General features: G+C 41.6%; 1 protein-coding gene and 1 long non-coding RNA gene across 3 annotated transcripts in view; one reads left to right on the top strand and one right to left on the bottom strand.

The window, feature by feature from the left end:
* Positions 1 to 4,659, bottom strand: part of LOC118899279 — an 84,441-nt gene extending 79,782 nt beyond the window's left edge. Inside the window, exon 1 of the long non-coding RNA XR_005020920.1 lies at positions 4,616 to 4,659. This is a non-coding gene — a long non-coding RNA (uncharacterized LOC118899279). The remainder of the gene's footprint in view (positions 1 to 4,615) is intronic.
* Positions 1 to 20,875, top strand: part of UVRAG (UV radiation resistance associated) — a 318,745-nt gene extending 297,870 nt beyond the window's left edge. For both annotated transcript variants that reach the window (XM_036860728.1, XM_036860729.1), the window contains one exon: positions 18,969 to 20,875. In XM_036860728.1, coding sequence (XP_036716623.1) covers positions 18,969 to 19,671 — 703 coding nt within the window. In that variant the 3' untranslated portion in view covers positions 19,672 to 20,875. The remainder of the gene's footprint in view (positions 1 to 18,968) is intronic.
* The last annotated feature ends 4,415 nt before the right edge of the window (positions 20,876 to 25,290 follow it).

Here is a 25,290-nt window from a genome sequence, read left to right as displayed (position 1 = left end):
CATGCCGCGGAGCAACTAAGCCCATGCACCACAACTACTGAGCCTGCGCTCTAGAGCCCACGAGCCACAACTACTTAGCCCATGTGCCACAACTACTGAAGCCCACGTGCCTAGATCCCGTGCTCCACAACAAGAGAAGCCACCGCAATGAGAAGCCCAAGCACCGCAACGAAGAGTAGCCCCCGCTCGCCACAACTAGAGAAAGCCCACGTGCAACAACGAAGACCCAGCTCAGCCAAAAATAAATTAATTTAAAAAAAAAAAGAAAAGAAAAAAAAGAAATGACTTTCCAAGCATGATTGACCTATGAGCCTGTGGCAATAAGACTGGAGTCCAGGTCTCCTGGCACTGACATAGTAACCCATTAAGCCCCACACTCACACATTATGTAGTGCCCCTCTGAGCCACTGTACCAAGCACATTAACACTGAATGAGTAGTAGGTACCACTTTATGGTGCTGTAATGAAAAGTAGGCTACTGAGACAGATGCAAAGTACCACGAAATGCATGCTACATTACGATCCAAGTAAAGACCGCTGCGGAAGCCAGGCTGGAGGTTACAAATCTAAACAAAGCTGGAACAAACACTTTTAGCCTCAGAGGAAACCTCAGAATTTCTGAGAGCAGCCATGAGCTGAGGAATTACCTCCCAAGCCCGTGCTCCTTAGGGCAAAGGGTAAAAAAACTCACGCTCCTAAGGGAGCCTCTTACATCTTTTGTAAAAGAAAACACTTCCAGTTTCTGTGTGATTGTTACCATTCACAGATTGGTCCCTTGTGGAAGCAGGTTGCCGTATGTTCTTTTGGTGTCGAGGATTTCAAACTGGCTGTGAGGATCAGTGCAGCCAGTGAATTCCTCCTTATGGCAAGCTTCAAAGTTATGTGACAGCTTGTTTTGTTTTGTTTTTCAAAGAAAAGACAATGTGATTAAAAGTCCTTTAATGAAGTGATTTTTTTTCTTTCACATTACAGAATTCTTATCTAATATCAAAGCATCTACCTGATTAATCCTAAAACTATCCCTTTTCCACATGAACGCAGTTACCTGGGGCACAGTTCTCAGCGCTTTATGCTAGTCCTTTCCAAAAGAAGTCTCCTTTTTCTCATCCTTGGATCAGTAACCTCGTTGTAACTGCCAAGCAACACAATTTTGAAAAGCAGAATTTCAGCTCAGAGGTTGTACTCTTGAATATTTTGGTTAAAAGCCACCAGCATGCCACTTAAACATCGCATTTTTTCTTTCTTTTACTACTAACTACAAAGTGGTCCAAGATTCCAGTTGGCATGCGCATGCACAGCTGATGCTGGTGCTGAATTATGGTCAGGGAGGAATGTACACACAAGGCGCTGCTTGATGGCTGCCAGTGAGACGATAAGTTTAGAACTGAGAGGAAGAGATTATGTGCTGCGTTGCTCTGAATGGGCTGTGCGACGGGGCCCCCACATGCAGGTCCCGGGACAGCACCTCCACCGTCTCTCACCCCAGCTCACCTGACCTCGAGACATGCCCCGCTCATTTCTGACCTCAGTTCTTTTCTCAGACAAGTTCCTACCACCTAGAATCACCTGCTTTTGCCTCTGCCCTCTCCAAATGTCGCTCTTACTTCAAGATCCAGTTCATGTCCTACCTCATTCATTCACTCACTCAGCAGGTGCAGAGATAACACGTGCTCCCTTGGTAGCTTAGGTTCACTTCTCCACCAAGTCTTACCCACTAGGCTTTTAAGCAGCAATGAGCAGGCAATGAAATGGGAACAAACAATATATAATAGACAGCAGAAAGTATGAGTACTGAAGAAAGGTGGATGAGTTATTTGGAACATTCTGAGGATGTCATTTACTTCCTGGTGTGAGGGGTGTGGGTGAGAATTGGACAAGCCTTCACTAAGGAGATGGCATTTAGTGGACCTGGAGCACAAGGAGAGTTAGGGTGTGTGAAGATTGGGGTGTAGACCAGAGTAGGAAGCCGTTGGCCAGTTGTAAAGAGCATGTAAAGACTATAGGTGTGGGCTTCCCTGGTGGTGCAGTGGTTGAGAATCTGCCTGCTAATGCAGGGGACACGGGTTCGCGCCCTGGTCTGGGAAGATCCCACATGCTGCGGAGCAACTAGGCCCGTGAGCCACAACTACTGAGCCTGCGCGTCTGGAGCCTGTGCTCCGCAACAAGAGAGGCCACAATAGTGAGAGGCCCGCGCACCGTGATGAAGAGTGGCCCCCGCTTGCCGCAACTACAGAAAGCCCTAGCACAGAAATGAAGACCCAACATAGCAATCAATCAATCAATCAATCAATCAATCTTTAAAAAAAAAAAAAAAAGACTATGGGTGTGAATACCAACCTTACCACTCACTGTCTCTGTGACTTCAGGCAAGTTTAAGCTCGCAGCTTAAATTTATCTGTAAAATGGAGATAATAGTGCCTACCTGAGAAAGTTGATATAAAGATTAAATACGTAAACACTTAGCATACTTCCTGGCACATAGTAGTACTCAATAAATGGTAAGTATTATAAATATGTAATGGATAAGTGAATCATAGTTATTATCTCTGTTTTAAAAATTAAATCCATTCTTTATTATAGGTATTTTGTTTTTCCCTTAAAATCTACAGTCTTCTCCTTACAGATAGGTATAGAACATGGTTCTTGGTCACATTTTTAATAATGGCTCATGCTGCCTTGTACGTTAGTGGTACAAAATATTCACCATCTCCCTTCCACTTTTCCCCAAGTCCTTTATATGACCCTTCTGAAGCCTTAGAGATAAGTACCCTACAAATCTATTTGCCTACCTACTTTTTTTGGTACCTACCTTCTTAGGTAACTCTCACCTCTAGTTAGAAGTTATGTAAAATAAAAGTTTCTTATTTGCAGAATTTTCCATGTTTTTATTTAAGCTTCTAACAACCCTGTGAAGGAGGCAGGGCAAGGATGATGATCACTAAATTACAGGTCAGAAAACTGAGACTTAGAAATATGAAGTGATTTGCCAAGATCACGTGATAATAAGTGATGGAACTGGGACCAGAAACCCAGGTTATCTGACTCCTAGTTGCATGCTCTTTTTATCATACCAGGCTGCCTCTTATTAGTTAGTGGTCATTCTTTTCCTTCTCTGCCCTTCCCCAGCCCTCCTATCTCTTTGCCACTAAATTTCTAACACCTATTACCTTCTCCAGGAAAGCCCATCAAAGTCAAATCCAGAGTACTAGAAAAATACACTGCAAAATCAGGACAGGCAGGTCTGGTGAAGACATTCTTTGTTGCTTATTTTACCCCATTTACTTCAGAGAGGTAGGAAACTCATAAGAGTCATAAAACTTTGTGAAGAATTTAAAAACTTTAAGACCAAAGGAAACAAAATTGATTATATGTTTCAACTCCATTGGTTAAGAAACAAGAAAGCTAAGGGAAGCACATGAGTTGGCTTAAAACATGTTTGCCCAGAGTGTTTGTCTTCCTTGAATTTCATGTTTTTGTTTTTGTTTTCTCAGAATAAGACATGATAAAAGCAGGATTTCAAAACCATCTTTCCTGCTTTATACATGGAATCTTTTATTCTAAGTTCAATTTTTACTGACTGTAAAGCTTCACAATAACAGTGGAAAGAGCACTGAATTTGGGAGTCAGAAAACGTAGGCTCCAACTTCAGCTCTTTCATTTAATTTTCATAAACTGTTTTTGAGTATCAGTTTTTTTTAATGGAGTTAATAGCACCAGCCGTATTTCCCAAGCATAATTGTACAGAACAAATGAGATAATGTCTGTCCAAGTGGTTTAGAAACTAAAAAGGACTATACAAAATATTATTAAGTATTATTCATGCATTTAACAATTCATTAAGGGTCTCCTCTGCATATAGCACTATTCAAGAGACAAAAGAAAATTCATAAGTGTAAGATTTGCCCTGCCTTTGCTTAGTTGACAGTTGTTTAGTTTATAATCTGAATGAGTAGATAAGACAAATATTTTGAAGAACAAGACTTGCAAAAATATTCTCATGCATTATTCAGTCTCGCTGTCGTGTGGGACTTAGAGCCTGAGCCCCGGCTTCAGTGGACAGTCTGTTACAATGATGGCGCTCAGCCTTGCACTGACTTACTTACTTGATGTTTTAGGACCAGGTGTGCCGTTTTTACAGAGACCACATGAATTTCAGTGACCTTAGTGAGAACACTGAGGAGAAGTATCCTTGGCTGTTCTGCAGCTTGCTGGAATACTTCTGATTCCCTCCAGCGTTTAATGATGTGACTTTGGGAGAAGCAACTAGTGGCTTTATGTAAGGTCATATCATTTCAGTGGTAAAATCTCTAGATAGTATTTCTGCTGACCTATTTCTGATCTAGTTCTCTATTCCTTTTTATAAATAGAGAGACTAAAGCTCACTCAAGCTTTTTTGAATGAACGAATGAATAAGAAAGAAAGAAGCTAAGAATTTTGACACATTTTAAGAAAATGGGCTTTTTCAGTCAATTAAAAATAATGAAAATCTAGAGCAAGTGAGCCAGTCTTTGTATAAAACCAGAAGGTAGCGATATAATAGTTCAGCTCTTAAGCCAAACCATCCACCTGTGAAAATGAGACCCTATCCAGCATTAACATTTTTTTAAAGCCTTACTTTTTAAAAGCAGGTCTGTCTTCTCTCCTTCCCTGCATCATTTGCTCATGCTGAATTCAGAACTAGTCTCTAGCAGGTGACCCCCGAGGGACTTAAAAACCCTGTTGTCTAGCTGACGTTGGTTTTTAAATTTAGATCAAATGACATTGTGTTTGAAGTCTCAAGAGCACTACTTAAGGTAGCTGTATCATATGCGCTTGCCTTTCAAAGTACTCCTTGCAGGCTGGCATCCTCAATAGGAAAAGTGAAGCCTGGTCAAAAATAAATGAAAAAGAAAGTTTTATTGGAGTTATTTACTCTAAGACAGCTATTTTAGACGGAACCTTGACAAGTCATCTCATTGCCTCCAGACAGGAACACACAAGGCATATGGGCATCTATAGTATTTTAAATGACCTTGGGGGATGAGGCTTCTTCCATAACTCATTCCAGAGTTTAAACACCCTCGCTTCAGGAAATTCTTCCCTATATTTAACTTACGGGCCCCCTTCTGCGGTTAACACCCATTTCCGCTTTTTTCTGTCTCCAGTCAGGATGGAGAACAGCTGGCCAACATCCTTTGTGTGCTAACCCTCCATCAGTGAGAAACTCATTTGGGCATCCCCGGGCTGCTTTTCTCAACCTCCAGCAACCAAGTCTTTGAACCAAACTGAGATCTTTTTCCGTTTTTATTTGTGCCTTGTCTCTCTCTTGTCATTCCTTTTGATTATCAATGAATAAAATTTGGAAAATGTAAAAATATACAGACGAGGGGAAAACAATAGCCCTATAATCCAGGGAGCGAAACCACTGTTAAGTTAGTCAGTTTTCTATGTGTTTTTTATGCAGTTGAGATCATGTCATCTATACCAGCCCTGAAATATAGTCTGATCCACATATATAGAAACTTACATTTTCTGGTAGCCACATTGAAAAAAGGTAAAAAAGAATAGGCAAATTAATTTTAATCATAGTTTTTATTTAATTCCAATAAAATATTAACATGTTATCAGTATTTTAACTATTAACAAAATATTTTACATTCCATTTTTTATACTAAACTGTCTAAATCCAGTATATATTTTACATTTATAGCACATCTCAAATCCAACTGGCCACCTTGCAGGTACTCAGTACCATGTGACTAGTAGCTATAGTGTTGAAGCACAGTCCTTGCAGTTGTATATGCTGCTTTTTTGTCTATCATATCTTAAGCCTTTTACGAATGGCGTTACAAAAATTTTAGCATCATTTTAGTGGCTGCATAGTATTTCATCATTTAGACTTACTATAACTGTATCTTTAGAAAGTTTTGTTCTTCATGTTATGAGTAACCCTGTAGTATTCTTTTTTTACTTCTTTTTTACTTTTTTTTAAAAATTTATTTATTTATTTATTTATGGCTGTGTTGGGTCTTTGTTTCTGTGCGAGGGCTTTCTCTAGTTGCGGCGAGCAGGGGCCACTCTTCATCGCGGTGCGCGGGCCTCTCACTGTCGCGGCCTCTCTTGTTGCGGAGCACAGGCTCCAGACGCGCAGGCTCAGCAATTGTGGCTCACGGGCCTAGCTGCTCCGCGGCATGTGGGATCCTCCCAGACCAGGGCTCGAACCCGTGCCCCCTGCATTGGCAGGCAGACTCTCAACCACTGCGCCACCAGGGAAGCCCCTTTTTTACTTTTATATCAACTGTTTCTCAACACATTGCCAAAAGAAAAAAATATATATAAATTATTCCTTTTGGGTGCAACTAATCAAATCCACTTATTCATAAAACAAATATATCCACTTAGCATCTACTGTATACTCTGTACTACATTAGATTGGAAAGTGGAGCAGTGGATTTCAAGAAATAGAAGACCAGGTCCCTCCCATACATTGTTTACAAGCCTTGGCTCCACAGTTGGACTGCACACATATTGTATTTTATTCTGACTTAAATATCCTTCCCTTCATTTCTTACTCCCCTCTGCCCCTACATATACACACACAGCCTGGTTGACTCCCCCTTATCCTTCAAAGTGCCAGTCAAAGGGAGCCGCCTCTGCTGAGTCCTCTAGGTGACTGCGGGCTCCCTCCTCCATTATACAAAATGTATATTGTGTACAGAGCACCATGGTGTTCTGGTTATTGGCTAACTCTCTGTCTTCTCTACTAGAGTGGAAACTCTTTAATGACAGAAACCTTATCTCATAAGCCTCTTTATTCCCAGTGCCTAGCAGACTGCCAAGGCAGTGAATGTGGATTTCAGTAATATCTACTGAAATACTTGTTGAGATACAAGTGATCATATTAAGCATCAGTTGGATAATATAATTACAAGTATTGATCAAGGAGTTCAGAGTTCAGAGAGCTCACTTTAAATTGGCATATGGTTGAAGAAGGCTTTAACAAAGGAGGTGGGACTTGAATTGGGCTTTGGAAGATGATCATGCTTAAGTGAATGGACGGGAGATATCATGTTCTAAGAAGCCTGTTTTTCAGGAGGAATTCTTTAGCATGTGCTAAGTATCAGCAGATAAGCATCTTTCTAGATCTAAAACACTATACTAAGTTTCAAGAAGGCTGTAGAGATATGGTCTTGGCCCATGAAAAACTGTCAGGGCGGGGCTTCCATGGTGGCGCAGTGGTTAAGAATCCACCTGCCAATGCGGGGGACACGGGTTCGAGCCCTGGTGCAGTAAGATCTCACATGCCGCTGCGGAGCAGCTAAGCCCGTGCGCCACAACTACTGAGCCTGCGCTCTACAGCCTGCAAGCCACAACTACTGAGCCCACGCGCCACAACCTCTGAAGCCCACGTGCCTAGAGCCCGTGCTCCACAACAAGAGAAGCCACCACGATGAGAAGCCCGCACACCACAACGAAGAGTAGCCGCGGCTTCCTGCAACTAGAGAAAGCCTGCGCGCGGCAACAAAGACCCAACACAGCCAAAAAAAAAAAAAAAACTGTCAGGGCTTTGCAGAATTAGAAATTACCACTGGCTGCTTCAGTATGATCTTTGAGTTTAAGCTCTGTTTCAACTTTGGAGTTGTTAAAGGTCATTTTATATGATGCTTGTTCAATAATCCTTCTGGTAGTGGACAGCTGTATATAGATAATAATAAGTATGTCATTATAGCTAATATCAAATGACCATTACTGCAAACCAGGCACTCTTCCAAAGCATTTTGAATGTATTATTTAGTTAAGTCATTTAATCCTCACAACAGTCAAGTGAATTAGGGCCCATTATCCTCTCTTATCTTACAAATGAGGAAACTGAAGCACAGAGAGGTTTAAATAACTTACAAGTAACACAGCCATCAAGTGGAGGAGCTAAGATTTGATCCCAGACAGAACAGCTTTAGGGCCTCTACTTTAACTATCACCCTGTACAGCCTCTCTTGTAACTATGTTAAGAATAAAATGTTTTGGGCTTCCCTGGTGGCGCAGTGGTTGAGAATCTGCCTGCCAATGCAGGGGACACGGGTTCGAGCCCTGGTCCGGGAGGATCCCACATGCCGCGGAGCAACTAGGCCCGTGAGCCACAACTACTGAGCCTGCGCGTCTGGAGCCTGTGCTCCGCAACAAGAGAGGCCGCGATAGAGGCCCGCGCACCGCGATGAAGAGTGGCCCCCCACTTGCCGCAACTAGAGAAAGCCCTCGCACAGAAACGAAGACCCAACACAGCCATAAATAAATAAATAAATAAATGATAAAAATAAAGGAATTCCTTTAAAAAAAAAAAAAAAAAAAAAGAATAAAATGTTTTATACAGGGATCATTTAGCATCTTGTGGTTCCAGAAAAGGAATCCTATTATTATAACCCTCCCCTAGTTTTCTTCATTCCTCTGACTGCTCCTTATCTCATTTGCAGGCTCCTCTTCTTCTACCTCATCATAAAAAACTGGAGCTCCTCAGGCTCAGTCCTCAGCCCTCTTTTCTCTGATTTTATTCTTCACCACCCTTGCCCAGTGATCTTATCTACAACTATCATTTTAATTATCACCCACATTGAAAGGAAGCACAGTGTAAATCTTCAGCCCAGATCTCTTTTCTGATATCAGACCTCTATTCAGATCGCCTCCTGGACCTTTTCACAGCACATTCTGTGTGCCCGTGTTTTTTTCTTCCTGTCTTCCAACCCAACCATCACAAGCCTCATGGCCTTCCAGTGCTCTGTTTTCAGCAAATGGAATCTCCATCCATTCTTTTACGCTGGCCAGGAAGCCAGCTGGTTCCTCCCTTTCCCTCTTACCCCCATATCCCACCTTCACAACCTCTGCTGATTTCCCCTAATATGTCTATTTGTCTGTATCTATACATTGGCACTCTGGCCCAAGCCTCCATCATCTCTCACCTGTACTACTGCACAGCCTGTGGTCCCCCAGCATCTGCTCCAGACCCACTCCACTCTGTTCTCCAGCTTCAGTGAGAGTGTACCTGTCAAAATACAAATCAATCAATCAATCAGTCTCTTTCTTTCTCTCCTTACCCCCCTAGACACACGCACATGCAAACACACACACACACACACACACACCCCTAGCCTAAAACACTTTAATGATTTAAATAAAGAGAAAAGTTCTAAACATGGCCTCTGGGCTTCTGCACAGTCTAGACCTTGTTTTCCCTTGTTTTCCTCTTCAGCTTTATCTTCTGCCATGCTACTCTTCACTTGATGACCTTTTGGGTCCTCAAACTTTCTGTCTCTTGACATAGGGTCTTGACATATGCTATTCCTTTTGCCTGGATGCTCTCACCCACCCACCCACTCTTTACCTGGTGGAGAAGTCTACTAGCCCTTCGAATCTTGGCCTTTGCTGGGTTAGTTGCATAGCATGTGTCAGAGGTTGTCGTTTTACATTTATATCTATAATTTTGTGACAAATGTCCATCCTCTCCCACTATAAGCGCCACAGAAGCAGGAACCATGGCTTTTTCCAATCACTATTGTATCCCCAGAGTCTAGTGCACAGTGCCTTGTGCATAGACACTCACTATATATTTGAATGAGGGAGTAAATAATTTGGTAATATGTTCTGTTAATATACATACAGTTTATACTGCACCTCTTGCAGTAGTACAGAGGGCTACAAAAAATAAGGTTCCCGAGACATTGTCCCTGGAGCCCCACAGTCTCTAAGCAGTGATTAAATGATGGCTAACTGTCATTTAAGCATTTCTTCCAAAGGCCTCCAGCATCTCTGAAAATGGTGGCAGAGCTATCCTTTTTTCTTTTAAAATAAACAACTAAGGCCCTATGGTTCGGTTCATGTCAGAGCTTATTAGAAATGTGATGGTGGGGCTTCCCTGGTGGCGCAGTGGTTGAGAATCTGCCTGCTAATGCAGGGGACACGGGTTCGAGCCCTGGTCTGGGAAGATCCCACATGCCACGGAGCAGCTGGGCCCGTGAGCCACAACTACTGAGCCTGCGCGTCTGGAGCCTGTGCCCCGCAATGGGAGGGGCCGCGATAGTGAAAGGCCCGCGCACCGCGATGAAGAGCGGTCCCCGCACCGCGATGAAGAGTGGCCCCCACTTGCCGTAACTAGAGAAAGCCCTCGCACGAACCGAAGACCCAACACAGCCAAAAATAAATAAATAAATAAATAAAGTAGCTATAAAATTAAAAAAAAAAAAAATCTGCTTTAAAAAAAAAAAAAGAAATGTGATGGTGGTTCAGCTTTAGCAGTGTCTTTCAAAAACTTAATTTCACAGATTCTGCCATTGGCCTCTGGAGTCTAAAGCTTCCTTTAGCTCTCTCTGCAAGTCTACTTTTTAAATTCTGACCAAGGTTTAAATTTCCCTATCAAGTTCTTTCTGGGGCTGGGCTGTGACATTGCTATTCCTCTGGTTTCCCTGGCAAAGGTAGATTTTTTTTTTTTTTTCTAGTTTCAGCATAAACACTTTATCACTCCCAATTTTCAGGTGCTATCTAGACACTCCGAGGGGTCATCAGGTATCTTTCCTGGCATCTCTTTCTGTTTCTACAGACCATGTTACAGCCCTCATAATGTTTGTTGCCTTGCCTGGCTGTGATTTCAGTATGTTAAATTTGTGTGATGATTTCTTAAAGTGAAAGCTGATGGGTGAAGTGGTTGCCCTGCCAGCTCCTGGGACCTTGTGTCTCCCTGGAGGATCACTCTCTGTTCCCTAATCCCAGGGAGCTCAGCCTTGAGAGAACCAAGCTGGCTTCCAGGTGGGCTCCATGCTGTGGGTACCCCTTCAGCCTCTGCTCATAGCGTGTGCTGGGACCTTTCTTTTCCAAGGTGGGCCCTGTTGCCCAGGACCACGGAGGCCCTCACATCACAGAGTCTGGGGAAATGGATTTCTTCAGCTTGCTTGTTTTATCCTTTGCCTGTGGAATTTTCTCTTTCACAAATTCGTCTCTCCATCAGAACTCAGTTTAAATAAAATCTAAAGGCTCCCTTGTTCAGTTATTCCTTTTTAAACTCTCTGTTTTTATTTAGTCAGGCTTTGGCAGGAAAACTTCTAAGCGGAGCCCAGGGGAAAAGTGACCATTGGCACAGATTTTAGCCTGTGCTTTGGGCCAAGATTGTTTCTATTTTTATTTTGTTTCTTGTTTTTGTTAACATCCAGAGCACAGATTAAGCACTTTCACTTATCTGTAATGGTGAGAGGCCTTTAGATTGCTTGCCTGTGGCCAAGATTCTGCATGCTTAAAACTATTAACCCCCAGCTACCTCCTGGGAGATAAGATCTAGCTGTTCAATTTGGCTTTTCCAAAAGGAGGCTCTGTGCTTCTACTTGATCTGAGATAGAAAAAGGAGAAAGGTAAATCCCAGCCTTTGCTGGATTTTGAAAGAGGTTAGTAGCCTAATTTATGGGTTGTCTTTTTTTTTTTTTTAAACTAACTTTATATCATAATTTCTCAGCTGCCAAAAGTCATAATTCTACCTCAGCTTCGCCTTGGCAACCTGCTTTTGGCACTCTGTGCAGCCCTGTCGTTGCTCTGCATTATTTAAGCAGTAATCTTTAAGAAGGTGAGAAACTATTATTGCTTTTTAGCAGAGTTGACACGCTATTGGCGCAGAGTAGTACCTAGAGCTTCAAACATTTCTAATGGCTGTAAACCAACTTAAACACCTCCATGTAGCTGTCTCACTGCCATGAGGTCATAGTTTGCTACAAGGGGGAGAAAGAAGAAGATCAAATGTTATTTAAAAGTGTGGGTTGTTGGGTTTTTTTTCCCTTCTTTTTAAGTATTCTTATTCCACTGAGTTGTGGCTGTAGATTTTGGCCAGGATCCAGACAATCAAGATTTAGCATCTTGACCAGCTGTGATCTAGTAATGCTCCTCAGAGGAAGCGTTCTGTAGGAGGGAAAGACACATAGTTGAGACTGTGAATTGTACTCCTTCCTAATACTTTACAGTGTGAGACCTGGTTGTAGACAGATAAAACAAGCCCAAGTGAATCTGAAAGAGAACAGAGGGAAAAAAAAGTTTTCAAAGAGCTAAAACTTCACTCCAGCTTGAAGAACTCTCTTGAGATGGGAAATCTTTACATTTTTTTCTTTATTTCATTTTTCCCTAAGTCCTCACATTCATATCATTCCATGGCAGAATGTATTTCTGTTAATAATTGATACTTAGAATGCATTAACATTCTTATAACAGCATAACAAGTCTTAGGAAGTAAAAATGCCACACAAACTTAAAGTAGGCAAGAAGAGAAGAGAAGGAAAAGGTATCAAGCCACTTGACCTAAAAAGTATTGTTCTGATTCTCACTCCTCCCTCAAATAGAAGTAGAGCGTGTTTTGGTGGCCAGTCCTATGGATTGGGAGAGAGAAGGAAATTAACATTTATTTAGTCAGACTCCCTCTGTTAAAGCACAGTTAGTTGCTTTGTGATCTTAGGCAGGTTACCTAACCTCTGTGCCTCAGTTTCTTCATCTGTAAAATGAGGATGTATACTTCATAGAGATGTGAGGATGAAATGAGACCATGTATAAAGCTGTTAATAGATTACTTATTCCCTAGTACTTCATAAATGTTAGTTGCTATTGTTTTATTATTAATAATTTATGGAATACCTACTCATTGTACTAAGAATTTTACTTGTATATTTTGTTTAATCCTGACTACAACAACTGTTAGATGGATATACCCATTTCACAGGAGAGGAAACATAGGTTCGGGGTAGTGAAGTGCTCCACCAGTCTCCCATATTTTATAATGGCGGAGTTATATGTGAAGGTCTGGAATATTATATATGGGAGATGTGGAAATGGGAACACATTTTGGACCAGTGCTTTCTTACTTTGTTTCCTCTCTCCCAGTCCGTTTTCTGTAAAAAGAGGCTATAGCTTCGGGCAATAAAACCAACAGAAAAGGAAGATGGGGAGAGAGTGGTGGGGCAAGGACAGTGGAGTGGAATGAACTGGTTCTGCTGTCTCCCGGGTTGGGCTGGCTTCATGGCGAGGTATTCGTGTAATGGTTATAGAAGTGCTGAACAGGGTCCTTCTCTTTTAGGTTGGGGAAGCAGAGAAAGTCTCCCTCTTATAAAAATTCCCTCTCCCTGAAGCTAAATTCATACAGAAAAATGACACATCAGAGGTTTGGGGACAATTGGAATGTACCTCAAAGGATTCTGGGAAGCTCTTCTAGTCCCTCAACATTTGGTAGATCGTGTAAATAGAGGCAGTTGAGCATTTCCACTTGATTCAAAGCCTTTCCCACCCCATGTCCTCAGGAAAAAAGGAAAAACCTGGAATGAAGTTTCACATTGGGCAGAATAAACCTTTTGATTTAGTACTTTCTCCCCCAAACTCTTTTACACTTGCCTTGACTCCTTATCTTCTTGCAGGCAGCTCCCTGATGGGCAGGAGTGGAGATGGGGGTGGGTGGGAGGAGTTCTGAGTTTGTTCCTGCTATAAACATTATTCTGTATAGGAGGAAACAGTAGAAGGAATGAGATCTAGATTCTGGTCGTTCCTCTGCTACCTGTTACCCTGTGTTTCCATCTAAGACGTTAATGTCTTTGAGCCTCAGTTACCTCTTCTGTAAAATGAGGCTAATACTTTTGGAATCCAGAGCCCATGGAAGCAAATAATAATGACAGCAAACACAATTACAGCTACTACTGCCATCGGTATATATGCCAGGCATTCTGCCAAGGATTTGAAGTGTGTTATTTTATTTAATCCTTACCACAGTCCAATAATCTATTTTACAAAGAAGAAAACTAGAGCACAGAGAAGATAAGTGACTGCCTACAGTCATATAACTAGTAAGTGGTGAGTTCGACCTTAAGTTATAACTCCAAATAGGATCACAGTTGCCAATCCAGAAGTTTGAGCATCCTTTCTCATCACCACCACTATCTCCAGATATCTCTAGATATAGCTGAAGGGATAACAAAAGGTAACTGACTGCAGTAAATAAGGACAGAATGAAAAAGAAATTTAATGACCTTAATTTAGAGAGATCAAGGAAGACTTGATCCAAAGAAGCCAAATTTAAACCAGACTGTCCTCCTTGACCTCTAAACTCCAAGCCACTTGCCTTCTCCCTCATCATGCTGTTGTTTGGGATCCTAGGATATCCTTTTTTGCTTGTAGCAGAAAGGCTTATTATTAAGTAATTTAACAGTCCCCGATGTGGTTCAGTTATTCAACAACCTATGCCCTGTTTCACTAAACCGTGGCCTAGTAAATTTGTAATTACAATATCTTTGGGTTGTTTTTTAATAAATGCCTTTTAATTGCAGCATTAAACCCCAGATGTCATGTTTCCAGTTTGGACCTAAGCCAAGCTAGGAGAGGCATCCATTCAAGGCAAACAGCTGATGAGGAGAATGTGTGCAGTGAACTGGGGGACTCAGTCCAGTTGCTAAACCTCAGGCTCTGTGCCCCCAAATCTAGTGCCTTAGAACATAGGGACCCTTGGCTGAAGTGGGGGATAAAGAAATGCTACTACATTTCCTGCTGCATCCACTCCTCCCCAGAACACTCAGGTTTACTCTGGTTGTCTCTAAGAGTAGAAATTCCCTGTAAGTTATTCATCACTATTTAAATACTGTACTAATTTCATTTGATAAGTAAATTCTCAATCGCCTTTAAAAATTGGTCTTAATAATTAGTAAATCTAGGCGTTTCAACCTCTTCTTCCATCTAGATAAAATAATTATGAAGCCAGACTGTAATCAGACAAAAAGAATCTTGAAACCTTCTGGGCATTCTTTATTAATCTATCATTTGCCTTTTTAATTGCTACCTTTCTCTTTTTAGGCAATAGTAGAGGTATAATGTTCCTATTTTTCTTGTAAGAATTTAACTAATACCAAAACGTGTAATGAAGATTCCTTCTAGAAACCTTCTATTAAATATGAAAGTCAGAATTATTTTATTAAAAATCTATGCATTGGGCTTCCCTGGTGGCGCAGTGGTTGAGAATCTGCCTGCCAATGCAGGGGACACGGGTTCGAGCCCTGGTCTGGGAAGATCCCACATGCCGCGGAGCAACTGGGCCCGTGAGCCACAATTACTGAGCCTGTGCGTCTGGAGCCTGTGCCCCGCAACAAGAGAGGCCGCGATAGTGAGAGGCCCGCGCACCGCGATGAAGAGTGGCCCCCGCTTGCCACAACTAGAGAAAGCCCTCGCACAGAAACGAAGACCCAACACAGCCATAAATAAATAAAAATAAATTTTTTTAAAAATCTATGCATTGTGTTTTTATACAGAGATACAACAGTTTGTTTTTTAATAGTAAAACTTTAGAAATATCCTAAATCCACAAAAATAAGAAAATGATTAAGTAAATTATGATATTCCATTCAATGGAGTAGCCATTTAGAATTGTTTGCCAAGAGGTTTGAATAACTTCCAACAACAGGATACAGAATTGTATATATATACTGCAAACACAGCTTTCATTTTGTTTTTTGTTTGTTTGGTTTTGTGTCTTTTTTAAATTAAACACACATATATAAAATCAAAGTCTGAAAGGAAAATATCCAAATAGTGATTATTTGATGAGTAATAGGCTTTTGAGTGATTTTTATTTTTTAATATGGTTTATATTTTTTAGTTTTCAGAGGAGTATAAATTATTATAATAATTAAAAATGCATGTGTGTTTGTATATATTTTAATGCAGTCATTCAACACTTGAGCTGTTTAGACCTCAGCTATCTTAAAAATTTGGAACATTGCTAAGATTCTGGAAGTAATAAAAAATTAATTCTGAGCAGCCAAAACTAATGTTACAAAACTCATATAATAAAGCATATTATGCCCAGGATATCTGCTGGTCCATCACTCAAATCCTGTTTACTCTTGCTTTGCACACAATTCTCAAGACATCTACTTTACAAGAACACAGCAAATTAGAAGCAAATGTCAAAAAAGGAGAAGCGCTCGCAGGCAAGAGCACTGACTCGGCCACACGTGACAGCCTGACAGTGAGAGAGGACACAGAAAAGCCTGAGTGCAGACTTAAGAACTCAGACTCAGATCCCAGATTCAGAAACACACCCCTGAAAGGCCCATAGTCTCTCTACTATGTCATAGTTAGCGAGACATGTTAATACTGATGGCCCAAAGTTATCAAGAAAATACGTTTTTTAACTGGAAAATGGATACATGTATATGTATAACTGAATCACTTTGCTGTACACCTGAAACTATCACAACATTGTTAACCAACTATACTTCAATATAAAATAAAAAGTTAAAAAAAATTTTTTAAATAAAAAAAAGGGAAAATACCTTTTTTGTTCAACTTACTCTTTTTAAGATGATAAGAAAGACTAATAAAAATTTTTGAAAGGTTTCACGGCACATAGCTGCAAATGGGAAAAAAAGTGTGTGACTGTAGGGTAAACGTTAGATATGTAGACTTCCTTATTTGTCTCCGTAATACCTCATCTTCTTACTGTTCTTAAGAGGGAATGTTTTACTGTTACTTAGATTTTCTAAATTGTATTTGATACTGTCATTACCCGGGTTCTCATAAAAACCCAGGAAAACTGGGTAAGATCCCAGGATCAGGATGTCAGCAAATACCAAAGTCTCCATCTCGCAAAAGCCTTTGAATCCATAACCCTCCTACCTGCCTACCTTTTTCACAGGGCGGATGTGAGAGTTCAACAACATTATTGATGCTCAAGAAAATGGTAGTTCCCTGCCTATTGTAGCTGCAGGGGAGGGATGTCATACTTTATTACTTTTCTGTTGTGCAAAGTTGAGGAGAGCTTTCAGGGAATCTCAGAATCAAAGAGGACTACAAAAACCCCTTTCTTGTGTCGTAAGCACTGCTTGTTGTGCCCTGACCTGTTTGTTTCTCATGCCCTTTTATCAGCCCACCTGGAGCTCAGCAGAGGGAAGCAGAGCAGGGTCCCCTGGGGTAGGAGGGTGGGTGGCAGCAGGGAGGGTGTCAAGTCATTCACCCTTCGTAGCCATAAGTGGTTAAGCACCTGCACGTGCCAGCAATATCACCTTCAGTGTTCCGGGCGGGTTTACCTGGTGCTTCCCACCCCTCATGGGCTGTGGTGGCAACTGAAAGCGTGGCCTGTCTGCCCAGAATAGACTGTCTGTGGGTGGTGCTGATGCTGTTTTGGTTGGATTACCTAGGGCCCCTGCAGAATCATGTAGAGAGGGACACTTGTCAGCAAGTAGCAGTGAAAACAAGGAGGTTGGCCAAAATGTTCAGCTAACCCCATTACTGTGAGTTTTGACAACATATTAACTGAAAACCTAGATTAAGACCAACAAGTTTTGCTCTGTTTAGTTTTTCTTGAGAACTAAAAACAGTGATTTACTAGTCTCCTTGCCTGGTTCCATGTGTGCCCCAGTGAGCACCCCTAATTAGGAAATCGCTCTTGGCACCAACACTCATAGCCAAGCGAGGAGTCTGATGGGCACGTGGATTAGAAGAAGCCTTTTGGTTGCCGTTCCTCAAGAAGCTTGAAGAATCTTTGCTTAGACCACAGGGATAATCGAGCATCAGGAGAGATCTGAGAGGAGAGGGAGCAGGAGCTGGCTTAAGGGTTTGTGGCTGTGGACACAGGGAGAAGGAACCCGAGATCCTTTCTTCTTTCTCAGGGCACTTATCATGACTGTAATTTGAAAATGTATTATTTCAATAATTGTGGATGTCTTTCTACTGCAAGACTGGAAGCTCCTCAGGGGCAGGGCCAGCACGTCTTACATCTGTTTCCCCTCCGCAAGGCCTGGCACATGTAGCAGCTATTTGTTGGATGGGTATAGTTTTAAGTCTAACCTCTGCTCCCGCCTGGTACTTGCCTTTTTTGCGAGCCACTGCTCTGTGTGTGTTTCCTCGTCTAAAGAACACAAGTCAGACGGATCTTGTGTTTGCACCTCCCTCTGTCTCTGGACCCAGTTTGTTCATATAGTTGTATTGAAGCTGACTAGCTTCAGCCAAGTATGATGTCTAGAACTGTGATTAGTACTCCAGGGGTGGCTTCGCTAGCATAGTTTATAAAATGACTATCATTTCCAGAGTCTGGATACTCTATTTCCATTAACTAATTATTATTTATTATTTCAGGCTTAAGATTAATAATGTATACCCTGCTTTCTTGATGGGGTTTTTGTGAGGACCAAGTGAAATGATGTATATGAAATCACTTTAGAAACTATAATGCTTTGGGTAGCCAAACAGTGATTATTATTGCTGGCCCAAAAGTATCTTCCTGAGAACTCAAGTTTGAAGGAAGGTACTGAAGACCAAGTATTGTAAAATGTGTGTGACTAGCGTTATAAAGGAGAGGTCATTTCCCAAGTTAATTTTTCGTTAAACACACACACACACACACACACACACACACACACACACATCTCCTTGGTTCTCTCTCTGCCACTTAGCTAATGCAAGGCAATTAGCATTTGCATATTGGGAAAGTTATTGATCATTGAGTTATGAGTCATGGGTTTCAGTCCAGCCTCACCCCTGTCTCATTGAGGTTATCACGGGCAAGTCATTGAAGTTCTCTGTCAAATGGGGATACCTGCTTTATGAAGGTAAAATAAGACTTGAATATTAAAAACAAGAATAAGATATTGGTAGCCCTGCAGACATATGAAGTTGATCACATCCTCATATATTTTTCTTGCCAGATCCAATCCCTCCAGTTGCCTCGACTCCTCCCCATATGACATTGTCTCTACCCCCCGCCCTACCCTCTGCATATATTTCAGTATATCTTGTATCCTTCTTAAAGGAAGCTCCCAATGCTGAACTCAGAATACTTTATGTGGCATTTTGTATTTGGACACTAAAATTAATACTAAGGTTGAGTATTATCAATTTGTATTATCTCAAACCTAAATATGTTATTTCCTATCTCTGGATGCAGAAGGTTTAAGCTGAGTTCTGAAGTTGAAAGTAACTTCTCATTTTTGTTTGTCTTCTAGCGACAGACATCACACCTCCAGTGCAATCCCTGTTCCAAAGAGACAAAGCTCCGTGTTTGGGGGTGTAGATGTAGGCTTCTCTGGGGGGATGCCTTCACCAGACAAAGGACACCGGAAACGGGCCAGCTCAGAGAATGAGAGACTCCAGTACAAAACCCCTCCCCCCAGTTACAGCTCAGCATTAGCCCAGCCTGTGACCACCGTCCCCTCCACGGGAGAATCTGAGAGAAAGACAACATCCCTGTCTTCCTCCTTGGACACCTCCTTGGACTTCTCCAAAGAAAACAAGAAAAAAGGGGTAGATCTGGGTGACAGCTTCCATGGAGGCCATGTGAGTGTGAACACTAGCCAGGAACAGGGACAAGCCCTCCCGGGGCCTCCAGCCACAGTCAACGGCACCCTCCTGCCCAGCGAGCAGGCCGGCTCCTCCAGCGCCCAGCTTCCCGGGGGGTTCCACCCGGTCTCCGAAGCCGAGCTCTGCTGTACCGTGGAGCAAGCAGAAGAGATCATCGGGATGGAAGCCACAGGCTTCACCTCAGGCGATCAGCTGGAAGCATTTAACTGCATCCCCGTGGACAGTGCCGTGGCAGTGGAGTGTGACGAACAAGTTCTGGGAGAATTTGAAGAGTTCTCCCGAAGGATCTATGCACTGAACGAAAATGTATCCAGCTTCCGCCGGCCACGCAGGAGTTCTGATAAGTGAAGCGAGCGGACAGACGGTAGGACCAGGATAGAGTCACTGCTTGAAATGAGGATAAAGCTGCACTGGTTACCCTTTGTAATAATTATGACACAAAATGAATATTAATGGAGGATATTCCTCACAAAAATAGACTTTGTGAATCGAGGAGGGACTCAGGATCATTGTGTATCAGTGGGCCAAAGTTAGATTTTGCTTGCAAGATTTGCTTTTCAGGCCTGACAGTTATTTTAAGGCAGAAGTCTAGCTCTAGTCACCTTATAGGCATTTGTCTGCTTTTTTATTTACACTTCTGTGTTATCCTCAGAGGGAAGATGATAATATATAAATAATATAATGAATTCGTCTTTAGTTTCTTATAAGCATTTGCCCTCACCATAGTTTATGAAACTTTGGGAAAATTGAATATTCAGTAAAAGGTCTCCACCATCTACTGGAGGATCTTTGGCCATCCATTAAGTTGATGAATAAGAAGCACAATGGTCTCCTTATACCCAGGCCCACCTGCCCCTGCCCCTGCCCCTGCTCCCGCTCCCAGACTCCACAGTCAACCTAGCTGTCGCCCCATCTGCACAGTAGATACCTTGTGCATCCTGACGACTGAGGACATCACATTTGCTGGTTCTTTAATGAAGTTGCCATGACCTTCCAGTCAGCCATACCCTTGATGCAGCCCTCAGATTATAGGAAAGACCTCACCTCGGGTGGATCCCAGGGGATCCTCAAGGACCCCCGAGGTTACTGTAGTCAGACGGCATCCAGTTCCCTCTGGGGGCCAAAGTTATGTGGGCAGAGGCTGTTGTCAAAAGCTGGGTGTGCTTTCTGGCAACACACTCACTCACCATATAGAAATCCCTATATGTAAACCCCATGTTAATTTATTAAATTTCAGTTGGAAAAGAAGGCATTGTATATGATGAAATATGTGTAGAGAGTCAGGCTGTCCAGTGTGCAAACTGCAAGGCAGTTGAGGTAGTTAGATTAAGAGACTAGATGAGGCATAGAATACTGTCGGTATGTGTGCAATTGCATAAATATTAAATTATGTTTTTGAAGTACATTTTCATTCCTGGAGCTCAGATATCATTTGCTATTGCTATATACTTTATATACCCAAGGACATCGCCTCAGGGTTGCAAGCTCTTTAAGGAAATTTTATGCTTATATCCGTGTATTGTATAGAAGAATAAAAATTGAGTTTACTTCACTCAACCTGATTTTTTTTTCCCCAGCTTTGAAATTCCTCTTGAACCTACATCTCCATATGTTACATCGTGACAGCACTAGCCTGAACAAAACCTGTGGCTATGTCTAAGCTAATGCCGTTGACTTCATTTGAGTTTACGTATTGTGTATAGCAACGGACTGTCACAGGCGTACTCTGCAGTAGCTCATTTGTCCTCCATAACAACTTAACTCATAGGTTTCATAATCATTTTCATATTTTGTCCAAGCATTCCTGGGCTCAATTATAAATATAGCTACACTGTTAAATGGAATAGTTCATGTTGTTATTTTTCTTGTAAAGAACTCACAGAATCATTGTATGACAGACAGACCCAACCTGCAAGCAATTAAAAGCTTTAACTTGATCTGAAGAAATCCATCTTATTCCTCTAAACAGGTGGAACTACTCCAAACCTGGCGCAGAAGCCATCTGTAGAGTCACGGCTTCTTTGCAGAGTACTGTCATTCATTTTGGAGTCAGTAAGGGTGGAGCTAGACATGATCTTGGATGTACATCAGACTGGGCTGTGGGGTCCTCCGGTGAAGTAACATCTATCCCCACAAGCCCAGAAAAAAAGGTTTTGGAAGGACTATATTAGTATTGAACAATGGAAGGTGAATCACATGTGATGTGTGATTCCTCAGATATGGGAGAGACCTTTAAACTTCATGCGAAACTCAAAGACAAGGTGCATTCAATGCAGGTCCTCCAGCCCGGCTTCTGGCATCACCAAGCAGAGGGACCACATACAGGAGCACCCATAGTTACAGTGTTCATCTCAGATTCCACACAGCCAGATAGAGCCTGGAGCTCCAGGGTTCCATCTGTCAATCTCCCATTTGTGGACTCTCTGATTCTGGGGTTCACAGCTTTTCACCCACACAGCATGGAACCCCACCATTGAATGTGATCTGGTAGGCCAGAACTGATCGATAGTTACCTACACACTTGCCTGATCCACACTGTGTCCAGTGATGTTGTGCCTCAAAACACTACTTAGGTTTCAGTTTATTTAGTTTAGGTTTTGGGTTTTCACTGAGTTTGTTTGATGTCTGCAGTTTCTGCCAAACTTGGGTAGATCCTACAGCATTACATTCTCCAGGAGTAACTCTGACATTACCCAAAGCTGCAGAATTCATTTTGCCTCTGTTTAAAGTGGCCAAGGCCAAAATATGGGATGAGGTATTATCTCCTATTAATCTTTGTAATTTTTGCTGTGAGAATGTAAGTTGAAATGAAAACTCAGTCCTATCCATTTCTGAACTGCTAAGAGCCCTTTCAGTTTTCATGTAGCTGAGACACTTTTACAGCCGGCAAATGTTATCAGATGAATATTTGCTTGTGTTTTCTCTCTCCACTTCCCCTTACCCACTTTAAAAATTCCAGAGATTTTTTTCCCCCCAGAATATTAGTTTTGGAAGATTGTATCCAGCTATATTTTTTTAGCAGTTCTAATAGTGCCCATTTATCCTGACCTAACCAGTTATTTAAATAATTTTTTAAACCACCACCAACAATAAATGGCATGTGAAACTGATCTGTTGGTAATTGGAAGAAAACTCAGCATCTGTATTTATAAAATAAAATTGATTAGTATTTATTTTGAGAGTAAAAGTGATTGTTACTTCCCTGCTATGTTTGAGTCCTGTCTTCTTCACTGTTTTGAATTTCATACTAAAGCTGAGTTAACTATGAAAACCTCATTCTTAAACAGTCAGCCAGCCATTCCACATTTACTGAGCTAGCTCTCTCCCTCTTTGCAAGGGACTGGACTAAACAAGGTTATACAAAGATTAATAAGCCTTGACCTCTGCCACATTCTCCAGTTGTGGGGGGAAGGGTGGCATAAGTATATTAGCAAGTATAATTCAGTGTGATAAACTCTATGATGGAGAAATGTATAGCCATGCTACAGAATTCAGAGAAAGCTATTCTGCCTCAAGGACCAGGAAAGGGTCATGGGGGTAATACAGATGAAAGATGTATAAGATTTCACATTACAGATGGAGGGAACAGCATGGGCAAAGCCCAGAGGCAAGGCAGGGCTGCATGCATGTTTGCAAAATTGCAAGGAGTTTGCTGTGCTTGGGCCCTGAATGGATGTGAAGAAAGGTGAGAGGAGAAATTGAATTGCAGGCCCATGGGGAAGGACTTCACATGCCAGTGGAAGAGATTTCAATGCATGCAATGGGCGACCGATCGGTACCCTTTCCAGACTTTAAAGCGGGAGAGTAACTTGGTTAGATGTGAATTATGACTAGCAGCCAAGTTGAGGCTGGACTGTAGTGATACTCTTCTTAATCTTCTTCTGTACTACTTTGTTTAGAAAAAAAAGTCTGTCTGAAAAAGAGGTTCATCCTTGTGTCCTTAATGGTTTCAGGATAAATACTGAATAATGAACTGGGTTTTTACTGTGTGATACAAAGGGTAGCCAGCATCTATTCTTTAGAAGCTAGATTCCGAATGCCCCAATTCAGCCACTTTGAAGTTATGACCCTGCTCAAGTCATTAAACCCTTAAGGACCCCTCATTTCTTAATCTGTAAAGAATTGGAGAGAACTCTGCCCTTGCCATTATGTTTGTATGGGGCCTACACCATCAATGTTGGTTCCCTTTTGTCCTGTGGCAGTCTGCTGCCTAGCGACAGAAAGGATGCCTGAGACTCGTTATCACCATTTCTTGTTCTAGCACTTGGGCATGGCCACTTAACCCCTCCGAATCTGGCTCCTAATCTGTCACGTAGGGATGATACCTCACACCGATCAGAATGGCCATCAAAAAGTCTACAAACAGTAAATGCTGGAAAGTGTGGAGAAAAGGGAACCCTCCTGCACTTTTGGTGGGAATGTAAATTGGTACAACCATTATGGAGAACACTATAGAGGCTCCTTAAACTAAAAATAGAACTACCATATGATCCAGCAATCCCACTCCTGGGCATAGATCTGGAGAAAACCATCATTCGAAAAGATACATGCACCCCGATGTTCATTGCAGCACTATTTACAATAGCCAAGACATGGAAGCAACCTAAATGTCAATTGACAGATGAATGGATAAAGAAGATGTGGTACATATATACAATGGAATATTACTCAGCCATAAAAAAAAGAATGAAATAATGCCATTTGCGGCAACATAGATGGAACTAGAGATTATCGTACTAAGTGAAGTAAGTCAGACAAAGACAAATATGATATCGCTTATAGGTGGAATCTAAAAAATGATACAAATGAAGTTATTTACAAAACAGTCACAGATGCAGAAAACTTATGGTTATAGAGGGAAAAGGGGGAAGGGATAAATTGGGAGATTGGGATTGACGTATACACACTACTATATATAAAATAGATAACTAACAAGGACCTACTGTATAGCACAGGGAACTCTACTCAATACTCTGTAATGACCTATATGGGAAAAGAATCTAAAAAAGACTAGATGTATGTATTTGTATAACTGATTCACTTTACAGCAGAAACTTAAACACAACATTGTAAATCAACTATCCTCCAACAAATTTTAAAAAAAATTAAAAAGTAGGGGTGATAACCCACATCTCTCCCCACCCTCCCAGCCCTGCCTTGGGGTCAGATAGAGTGTAAGAAGTGATGAGTATTTTTATGAAACACTTAATGATCTTTACAAAACACCATGCACATTGGGAGGAGTTAGTCATTCAACAAGGATTTCTTGCATTATACACATCAGGCTTTGAAACGGAGGTCTCCATTCTGTACACAAGAACGTGTCAGCGCTGAAACTGCTCTTTTGAAAAACAGCTCTAAACAAATGTAAAGTGTTTAGAGGTGTTTTGGTGGGTGGCATGGACACAGTGTTGAGACATGGTCCATAAGCCTAATTAGCTTAATTTTTATGGTTTTCTTTTAACACCTGGCAGATGAGTTTATTTAGGCCACCTCATCCATACATATTCTCTCACACAGCTTCTGGCTGCCTTGCTGAACGCTGAACTAGTGCCCAGAGCTCTTAATTTTGCTCAAAATAGATAGAAGCTTTCTTTTTTTTCTTTTTTTTTCCCCTCTTGGCGCATCTAATCATGGTTTTGTAGGTAGACAGCTCAGCCTTGTGGATTTTAAATGAATAAAAAAAATACATGTCTGTAAAATAATTCCACACTTTTTTAGAGACTGGCGATGTCAGCAAAAAATCCAGAAAAAGCATGGTCATGAATCCCGATAAAAATGAAAAAGACAGCCAGTTGGAGAAATAGCTACAGTCAGCCAAGCCCAAGCCCAGAACTACAAGGGGGAGAGTGGTAGGCTCAGATCCTTTTGGTTTTGTACAGAACACAAGTCTAATGAACTTCCTTTCTCTCAATCCCCATTAAAGTACAAGCAGCAAATTAGAAAGGAATCAAGGTTGGGAGTAGA

Source organism: Balaenoptera musculus, chromosome 8, assembly GCF_009873245.2.
Source record: "Balaenoptera musculus isolate JJ_BM4_2016_0621 chromosome 8, mBalMus1.pri.v3, whole genome shotgun sequence".
Lineage (NCBI taxonomy): Eukaryota > Metazoa > Chordata > Mammalia > Artiodactyla > Balaenopteridae > Balaenoptera > Balaenoptera musculus.
The sequence above is the reverse complement of the archived record's forward strand: the minus strand, read 5'-3'. Positions and strand labels throughout refer to the sequence as shown.